This window comes from Belonocnema kinseyi, chromosome 8 (genome assembly GCF_010883055.1).
Source record: "Belonocnema kinseyi isolate 2016_QV_RU_SX_M_011 chromosome 8, B_treatae_v1, whole genome shotgun sequence".
Classification (NCBI taxonomy): Eukaryota; Metazoa; Arthropoda; class Insecta; order Hymenoptera; family Cynipidae; genus Belonocnema; species Belonocnema kinseyi.
This window is the reverse complement of record NC_046664.1, coordinates 139,157,742-139,168,432: the sequence shown is the minus strand read 5'-3', so window position 1 is coordinate 139,168,432 and position 10,691 is coordinate 139,157,742. Positions and strand designations below refer to the sequence as shown.

General features: G+C 35.6%; 1 protein-coding gene across 2 annotated transcripts in view; it reads left to right on the top strand.

Annotated features, from left to right (window-relative positions):
- The window catches only part of LOC117177842 (activin receptor type-1-like), a 123,908-nt gene that overhangs the window by 84,301 nt on the left and 28,916 nt on the right, over positions 1-10,691 (top strand). For both annotated transcript variants that reach the window (XM_033368828.1, XM_033368826.1), the window contains 2 exons: positions 2,172-2,806; positions 2,897-3,131. In XM_033368828.1, coding sequence (XP_033224719.1) covers positions 2,172-2,806; positions 2,897-3,131 — 870 coding nt within the window. The remainder of the gene's footprint in view (positions 1-2,171; positions 2,807-2,896; positions 3,132-10,691) is intronic.

The following is a 10,691-nucleotide window of genomic DNA, read 5'->3' as shown; positions in this document are numbered from 1 at the left end:
CGTCCTGCTGGAACCAAATATTTTGAAAATTATCGCCTGTAATCTCCCTTATTCTTGGTACAATTTGGTTTCTGAGAAGCTCTTCATATGCACGGGCATTGAAATTACCATCGATGAAGAAGGGGCCTATCAATGTATCAGTCAAGATACCGGCCCAAAGATTAATCTTTTGTGGATATTGTGTGTGAATCTCCAACATCCAGTCATGATTTGTGTCGGACCAATATCTACAATTTTGTCTGTTAACTTCCTCTTTTAAAGTGAAAGTAGATTCATCTGAAAATACTGTATTGTACAAGAAAAGAGGATCTCTATCAATTCTGTCCATCATAATTTCACAAAATTCAACCCGACGATCAGGATCATCTTCATTGAGCTCTTGTACCAGATGAATTTTGTAAGGATGGAAATTAATGCTTTTTAAAATATTTCGCACTGCCTGAGGGGCAACGTCACGCTCATCACTAGCTCGACGTAAACTAAGGTGTGGGTTTTCAAAGAATTTTCGGGCTATGTCCATTTGAATCTCCTCAGATCCTGCATATTTTGGCCGACCAGTTCTCTGAAGGTCCTTGATAGATCCATGATTCATAAAGCGCCTTACAGTTCTTTCAATTGTTCATTTTGAGACAGGATTTGACCCTTCTCCATTACGAAAAGTGCGATTAAAAAGCAAACGAAGTTGATCATAAGATCGAACTTGATCTCTCCAACCACGCATCATTAATACAGATAACCTCTCTCGTTTCGAAAGTTTAGCTTGCGCCGTAATAATCTTTTAGCGAAATATAGTAACTATGTACTCGTAATACATAAATTTAGTTTCGATTCGTAATATTCGTATGGAAAAACGGTATAGGACTTATTGTATCGCCTTAGGTATTGACTTAGGTATCAAAAAACGGTATAGGACTGTATAACTCTTCGGGGAGGAACATAACTCTCACCAGAACACATGAAACTCTTAATGAAAAATTTTCTTATGATTTTACAATATTCGAAACACTGTAACCAAGATCAATACAGAGCTCACCAATGAATTCTCGTTAAAATTTACATCAGGAATTACGCTGACCTCTTGGAAAACTTTCTTAATTTCAAATAACCTCTTAACTGACCTTGACCGTTACAATTGACCTATGACTTGGGTACGTACCTAAACGTAGAATTTTCCGCTCTATCGATTGCAGATGTAAAAAAGGGGGTTTCCATTAAAAAAAAAATTTGACCTTCAAAAATCCATAAAAGTCAAAATGAAGGTCACCATTGAATTCCTCGTTGAAATTTACTTCAGGAATTACGCTGACCTCTTGGAAAACTTTGTTAATTTCAAATAACCTCTAATTGACCTTGAACGTTACAATTGACCTATGACTTGGGTACATACCTGAACGTAGAATTTCCCGCTCCTTCGATTACAGATGTAAAAAAGGGGGTTTCCGTTTACAAAAACAAAGTTGACCTTCAAAAAGCCATAAAAGTCAAAATGAAGGTCACCATTGAATTCCTCTTTGAAATTTACTTCAGGAATTACACTGACCTGTTGGAAAACTTTGTTAATTTCAAATAACCTCTAATTGACCTTGAACGTTACAATTGAGCTATGACTTGGATACATACCTGAACGTAGAATTTTCCGCTCTATCGATTACAGATGTAAAAAAGGGGGTTTTCGTTTAAAAAAACAAAGTTGCCCTTCAAAAAGCCATAAAGGTCAACTTCAAGGTCAAAATGAAGGTCACCATTGAATTACTTGTGGAAATTTACTTCAGGAATGACCTTCACTTTTTTGAAAAATATTTTACCTGAGGAAATATCCAACCGTCCTGAAACTTTTTAGACACCCTGTATATGCACGATTAGTTTCTTCAACATTTTATTGTCATTCCTTCCTATTCGAAAAACTGTCTCAAACAAGGTTCGCATTTCTGTCTGTAATATAAGCTCCATGTGAAAAAAAAATCCCCGCCATTCCGTTGCATAGCAGAAGTCATAGCGCTGACAAAACTGACAATATTCACTCAGTGAAGGCGTCAAAATCTAGCTTTCCTCCCCCGTCTGAACCAATTACTTTATTTGTGTATGACCCCACTATGTTTTTATACTGCAGTGTGATTTCGTCTTTCTTAATGCAGAAAAGGTAATTAATTATATTCCCCCTCACCTTATAGGAGTATCTTGATGGAAGAAGTTTGACGAGTGGATCCGGATCTGGCCTACCGTTGTTAGTACAAAGAACTCTAGCTAAACAAGTGGCACTCGCTGAATGCCTTGGCAGTAGCGGAAGTTTTGGCGGAGAAATATGGCGTGGTGTATGGCACGGAGAAAGCGTAGCAGTGAAAATTTACTTTTCGCGTGACGAAGCAGCATGGGCACGTGAAACTGAGGTATACTCGCAATTATTGCCATCTAGGCATGATAATATTCTTGGATACGTAGGAAGCGACATGACTAGTCGAGCAAGCTGTACGCAACTGTGGTTAGTAACCCACTATCATGAACTTGGATCCTTGTATGACAAGTTAAGTCACTCTCCCCATCCATTAACGCACCATCAATCTTTCAACATTTGCCTGAGCATAGCCAACGGCTTACTTTACCTTCATACAGAAATTCACGGCACTAAGGGAAAGCCTGCGATGGCACATCGAAATTTAAAGTCAAAAAACATTCTCGTTAAGGCCAACGGAACTTGTGTGATCGCTGACTTTGCTTTAGCAGTGACACATGATCGGTTAATCGCTGATAGAGTAGATATTCGCCAAGGAGCCAGGCGCTACATGAGTCCTGAAATTCTTGAGCAGACGTAAGAACGATAACCAATTGAGATTATAAAAACAGACAAATATTATGTAGTTAATGTGTGTAATAATAATGGGTTATTTTATTCGAACAGAATAAATATAGACTGCATGGAAAGTTTCCGACGAGCTGATATCTATAGCCTCGGACTAACATTTTGGGAAGTTTGCCGTAGATGTATGTGTAACGGCATGGCTTTAGAGTATACTGCACCATTCTCTGAATGGTTATCCTGTGGCAGTCAGGAGCCATCATTTGAAGAGATGCGCAAACTAGTTTCACTTGACCAGCGAAGGCCGCCGATTCCAAATAGGTGGCATTCCGATACTGTAAGTAGATAATATGGTTCAACCTGTTTTTTTTAGTATTTCGTATGTTTTTGACCCATTTCCTCTCTCACATTAAAAGTCGCAACAAAAAAGTGTGGATCCGTCCACTTTTATTTTGTATAATTTTCTCGAGTATTTTTAATAATGTCTCATTAAAAAAACAGCCACTTAATATCTGAAAAATCTAACTAACCAAATAATTAGAAACATGATTAACAATTCAGATATATAAAATTATAAGGCAGAAAATAAAACTATATAAGGACGAAATACTATAATCCCCGCGCAAATAAAATCGTATACAAATCTAAATCATTTAGTAGAAGAATATCTGCAAAAACTAAATTTTCGACAATTGTTGAAATTACTTGGATCTCTAAATCGTTTCCGACGCCCGTTTCAAAAGATGAACATTGTGTTCCTCTAAATGATGTGTAAAATTACTCTTTTGAAAACAGTGACGTTACAGTGTGTGAAGTTGTTACTTTACAAACCGGTGGCCATTATCGTGCATATGCACATGGGAAAAGTCACTTTTACACAGGTCGTGAATCCTAAAAACGTTCAGCTGGTGCCATCTCTAGGGCACTTCTAATATACACTCACAACTGTTTCGGAGCAGCTAGGACTGTTATTAAGTCAATTGTTAGATATTCTACAATAAATTTCGTCGAAAAATTGGTCTACTTAATGTCAAAAAATGAACCAAAAAACAAAAGCCAGTAATTATTATTTATGACTAATAGGTAATTTACAATAAAAGTCTAAACTTTTTTTAATTTTTATTTGAGTGATACACCGTTCTCACACTTTTACTAATTTTATGCAACTATTAACGTTTTTGGGGATAAAGAATACTAAATTTCCAGTTTGCGACACAAGTGTATTTCCATTTCCTTTAATGTAAATTTACAGTTACGAATTTTCACATTTGCAAAAGGCTATGTTCTAAAGGACGTATCTGTCATATGTAGTCATAAGAATCATAATAGTATATTAATGAAATTTAAAGTTACAGAGCAACCCAGAGTTAGGAGCGCCGAGGGTATCTTTAATAAAACACCGTTTACTAATTATCCAATTCACAAGTATTTATTCTATCAAATTATAATATTCATGAACTTTTCGAACTTTTAATTGTACAAACTATCAGTCTAGGATTCTAGTATGTAGGTAATCCAACAAAGAAAGGTCTTATAACTATTAGCAACTTTCAACATGTGTGCACTATGGCGGCGTAACGAGAACTCATCATTTCTTGAACAAGCAACTAGAGGAGAGATAGAAAAAGCGGGAACAAGGCCCAAAGCAGGCTCCTCTCTTATGCTTCTTGCAGCTGCCCAGTGCTGTATATTCCCGAGGGCTGATGAGTATAACTTGACACTCCCTCCCTCATCAGCATCGAGTCCCCTTTTTTTCTCTATATATTAAAATTCAGTATCTACTCTTCAACTAGTTGTCATCTTTCCACCTTTATTTAATTCCTTCAGTAACAAACAAAAGTTAATATATCCAAAATAAATATTCATGTTAAACTTTATTTTAAGTTTAATAATTGTTTTATTAATTTAATATGCACTTCAAAAGATAAGAGCTTAGTAAAAATATCCGCCATCTGCCTGTTAGATGAGATCCATTGTAATTTAACCAAACCCCCGACAACGCATTCTCGAACATAATGTTCGCTGACATCAATCATGTGTCTCAATTTACTACTGGTATTCATCTGGGCACTGGCACTTGCAGCTTTGTTGTCACACCATAGTATCAAAGGCAACATCGAGACATTCAGAATTTTTGAAGCAGTAATGTGTAAAGCAACTAGCTCTTTGCATGCTTCACTGGCTGCCACATATTCCGCTTGACATGTAAATAAGGCCACGTAGTTTTGTTTGTGAGTTTTCCATGCCACAGTATCTCCGAAAAGCTGTATCACAAATCCGCTGGTAGTAATTGAGTTTTTGCAGTCCGCAGAGTATTGCTCTTAATGACTGTTCCTTCGAGATTTTTATGATTGCAATTTTCTTCTCGTTCTTTTCTTCCATTCTTTTTCTGACATTAGGTTGATTTTTATGTGGTCTAACTTTTCAGTATCATTACTAGCCAGTAGCATAGCGTCCACGTAGAGCAGAAGAATCAGAAACGTGTCCGAATCTTTCCAGAGAAACCAGCAAGGTTCACTACTGTGCGGTTTTAGACCTAATTTCCGAGCTGCCTCTGAAAAATATTTGTACCATACCGCAGGATTTCGTCGGAAGCGGGTGCTAATCTGGAAAATTACAGCCGCTCCCAGCGAAATCGCGATGAAATTTCAACCACAACTACGCCTCACGACCGTGAGATAGGTGGTTACAGTCTGTAACGGAATCAATACGACGATCCAACAAAAGTCTCGTGCACCCTAAGAACACGGCGCAACCCAAGGACTGCCGCCTTCTGCATTTTTTCCGCAAGTGTTTTAGCATATTGTTGACACGCAGGGATACTTTTTAAGCCATTAGCGAGTGAAAGCTCGGCACCTCCAAGAGCGCCGATGATAAGGACGATTAGTTTAACAGAATATTCCAGGTACAATCGTTGCAACTCCCTTATAATTTCTCGATACCTCTCTTTCTTTTCATTCTCCTTGGCTATGATGTTTTTGTCAGCTGGTGCCGAAAATTCGATAACGAACATAGTTAGCTTATGGAAGTCAAGAAGAACCATGTCAGGCCTCGAGTGAGCAACAGAAACAGTTATCGAGAATATAAAGTTCCAGTATATGCGGCACTTCCCATTTTCGACAATTGACTCGATTCCCTAGGAGCATTTAGAGGAGCGATATTAAGGTTAATGCCGTAAGAGTGACGGAGATGGTAATAAAGCACTCTTAGTGCCGCATTGTGCCTTTGAATGTAGGTCAATCCCGCGTGAGTTACACAACTAGATAGTATGTGAGCTAAATGCTCGGGGTGTGCATGGTATATATATAGGGTGGACACGCTGGGGCTTACATACATGGCGAATCGAATGCTACCGGAAATGCACAATAGCAGGGGAGAAGCCATTATACAGGGGTATTTTCATATTTCGCGCCTTTAAAGTTGCATTCGGATCGGCCATTCGGTCAAGTCCGTGCATCTTCGGATCAGGTTTATCATAGTTTCCATGGTTGCGTTCGAAACTTCAAATGGATACAAGTGTCAAAACAATATAGGTTATGTTACATGGTAATTACAAATAATGAAAGTGTTTAATTAATAATGAAATGAGACATGTGAACTAAGAAATAAACGTCAATTTTTTCGGTGCCAATAACATTATGGAATGTCTGCTGGGTGACAAATACTATAAAATAGTAATAATATTCTCCGCTTCCAGTGGGCGAAGAGTGAATTGTGTTTACCGCTTATTTACGGCATAAAAACAGCTATCTTCTAAATAGACAGGATATGTTTTAAATAAAGTGAATGAAATATTGCGTGCGTAAACTTTAAATTGACATTACCTACATTTACTTACAGCGATTAGGGCAAACATGTGAATCTTAGCATAACCTCGAAATAATGATAGATCGGCCCGGCATGTTTATTATACTTTCGATTGTTTATTCTTTACCAAAGAAATGTTTGGTGGTTTTGTATATTTATCACTGACAATGTCGGCACTAATAATTTAAATAATAATTACTTATTAACAATGTATCAATCATTACTTACACAGCCACGCAAAAAAACTATGCGGATCTGGTAACAAGACACACGTATTCCTATGGATTTTGGGGCGCTGAATTCAAATTCGGTATCAAAAATCACCCATCACGTCATGGTTGAGCCATAACCTCAAAAAATGACGAAAAATCATGCACCGAGGCATATCAATTTCAAAATAATGCCAGTGATGCAAATTTTCACTTCAAAAACATGTCGACAACTGTGAAGGATCAACCCTTGCCGATACCGGTACACTGCTTTTCAACGGCCAATAACTAAGACTTAGTTACTGGCCGTTGAAAAGCAGTGTACCGGTAGTGGCGTTTTGGCCGTTTAAGGGTTAATATAACTTTACCCAACAGAACCTGACCTCACCTAACCTGAATTAACGGAAATTTATTGAACTACACGTAAAGCTTTGGAAGCATACATAGCTACACGTGTGGTTGAATTTCATTCAGCTAGGTTACGTTATGATAGGTTAAACCTCTATGTAGGTTACGCCGAAGCTGAATGAAACGCTCGCAAACACAACGGGACAACACAATGAGTTTAATTGTGTTACGTTAAGTTAGGTTAGGTTAGGTCAGATTTTTTTAGGTTAGGATAGATTTGACCTCTTTGCAGGTTAAGCCCAAGCTGATTCAAATGGTACCGCAAACACAACGGGACAACACAATCAGTTAAATTGTGTTTCGTGAGGTTAGGTTAGGCTAGGTTAGATTTATTTCTAGGTTAGGCTCGAGTTGACCCATTCGATGTAACACACATTTGCTACTGGGAAAATATGCTTCCAGAGCTTTACGTGTAGTTCAATAAATTTCTGTTAATTCAGGTTAGGTGAGGTCAGGTTCTGTTACGTAAAGTTATATTAAATAAGTTGATATCTGACAAGGGTTGATCCTTCACAGTTGTCGAGATGTTTTTTAAGTGAAAATTTGCATCATTGGCGTTATTTTGAAATTTATATGCCTCAGTGCATGATTTTTCGTCATTTTTTGAGGTTATGGCGCAACCATGACGTGATAGGTGATTTTTGATGCCGAATTTGAATTCAGTGCCCCAAAATCCATAGGAATACGTGTGTCTTGTTACCAGATCCGCACACTTTTTTTTGTGTGGCTGTGTTAATAATTTTAATAAGTTGACCATTATTTCTGAATTTCAAATTTGATTACTATTGTTTTTTACACAGATCGATCCTAGGAGAAATACACATCAGGAAATGCATATAGAATTGTTGCATTTTAATCTCAAGACTGGGGATTGATCAGCCTAAAATTAATTATCTGAGTCATTTGAATAGTATAGGCGTATCAAAAAGATATCTCGATGCAATTTAACTGGCCCGAATTTTAATTGATACAATTTTTAGGGATTTTTTTATTTTAGAAAATTTTTTCTCGGGACCTCATTTCAAAATTTGGTTTGATCAACCAATAAAATAAATTAAACACTTGTTGGTGATAGGATTGTACCAGTAATAAATCTAGAAGAGAAATTTTAGGCCGATATTTACATTCCAATTTTTTTTTTTAATTATTCTATCTGCGAACTTGCTATATCTGGATCTGATTTCCAAATTGGCATTTGATCAGCACCTAAAATAAATTTTAAGTAATTTTGATGGTATCCGTGTATCAAAAAAAAATCGCGAAGCAATTTCACAAGCCCAAATTTTAATTAATAAACTTTTTATGTATTATTTTTATTTTAGAAAATGTTTTCTGTGGATCAACTTTTTCTTTGAATTATTGTATTTTCGAAATTGCTTTCTCTGGATATGGTTTGCAAACTGGCATTTGATCAGCCCCTAAAATTACTTGTGAGTCAATTTAATGGTATAAGTGTATCAGAAAGATATCTTGAGGCAATTTAACTTGCCCAAGTTTTAATTAATAAAATCATTAGGGAGTTTTTCTATTTTAGAAAATACTGTCTCTCGACGTCATCTCAAAATTTCGTTTGATCAATCGATAATTAATATAGGACAACCTCCAATTGAAAAGATAACATCTGAAATAAAGTTTACAGAATTGGTGTCATCACTTCTAACAGCATAATTTAAAGTTGAACGAAGCCTCAAAAAAATACATTAAAATAACATTCCGAGGAGCTTTGAATTACACTCAAACATTCTTATTTTCTGAAAAGATACCAATAATGTATGAATTTACTTTGCAGACCTGGTGAAATAGAAAATTATAGAATAATATCTAAAAACGTTGGAATGAAAATTCCGACCTAAAATTTCGCTTCTACATTTCTATTCGATGCACTACTATCCTGAGCGATTTTTTCATTTATTTCTGTAGTTTATCAAACGAAATTTTGAAATGAGGCCCAGAGAAAACATTTGCTAAAATAAAAAATTCATGAAACTTTACTAATAAAAATTGGGGCTTGTTAAAGTGCTTCGACAATTTTTTGGATACACCGATACCATCAAAATTACTCAAAATTGATTTTAGCGGCTGATCAAATGCTACTTTGGAAATCAGATCCAGATATAGCAATTTCGAGAATGGAATAATTTAAAAACAAAATCGGCATGAAAATTCCTCCATAAAATTTCACATCTAGATTTATTACTGATACAATCCTATCACCAACGTGTCTTTAAATTATCTTATTGGTTGATCAAACCAAATTTTGAGATGACGTCCATAGAAAACATTTTCTAAAGTAATAAAATTGCTAAAAACTTAATTAATTCAAATTTGGACTCGTAAAATTGCTTCGAGATTTTTTTTATTCACCGATACCCACAAAATTACTTAAAATTGATTTTAGTTGCTGATCAATTGCCAATTTGGAAATCAGATCCAGATACAGCAATTTCGAAAATAGTATAATAAAAAAATTGTAATGTAAATATCGGCCTAAAATTTCTCTTTTAGATTGATTACTGGTACAACCCTATCACCAACAAGTGTTTAATTTATTTTATTGGTTGATGAAACCAAATTTTGAAATAAGGTCCAGAGAAAAAATTTTCTAAAATAAAAAAATCCCTAAAAATTGTATCAATTAAAATTCGGGCCAGTTAGATTGCTTCGAGGTATCTTTTTGATACGTCTATACCATTAAAATGACTCAGATAATTAATTTTAGGCTGATCAATCCCCAGTCTTGGGATAAGGTCCACAGATAACGATTTTTCAACAATGTTGATTAAAATGCACCAATTCTATCTGCATTTCCTGATGTGTATTTCTCCTGGGATCGATCTGTGTAAACAAAAACGGTAATCAAATTTGAAATTTAGAAATAATGTTCAACTTATTAAAATTATTAATAAGTAATAATTGTTAAATTGTTAGTAATTATTATTTAAATTATTACTGCCGACACTGTCAGTGATAAACATACAAAACTATCAAACATTTCTTTGGTAAAGAATAATCAATCGAAAATCAATTTAAAATTTACGCAGTAATATTTCATTCACTTTACTTAAAACATACCCTATCTATTCAGAACATATCTGTTTTTATGCCGTAAATAAGCGGTAAACACAATTCACTCTTCGCCCACTGGAAGCGCAGAATATTATTACTATTTTATAGTACTTATCACTCAGCAGACATTCTATTTTGTTATTGGCACAGAAAAAAATTGACGTTTATTTCTCAGTTCACATTTCTCATTTCATAATTAATTAAACACTTTTATTATTTGTAATTACCATGTAACATAACCTATATTGTTTTGACGCTTGTATCCATTTGAAGTTTCGAACGCAACCATGGAAACTATGATAAGATTGATCCGAAGATGCACGGACTTGACCGAATGGCCGATCCGAATGCAACTTTAAAGGCGCGAAATATGAAAATACCCCTGTATAATGGCTTCTCCCCTGCTA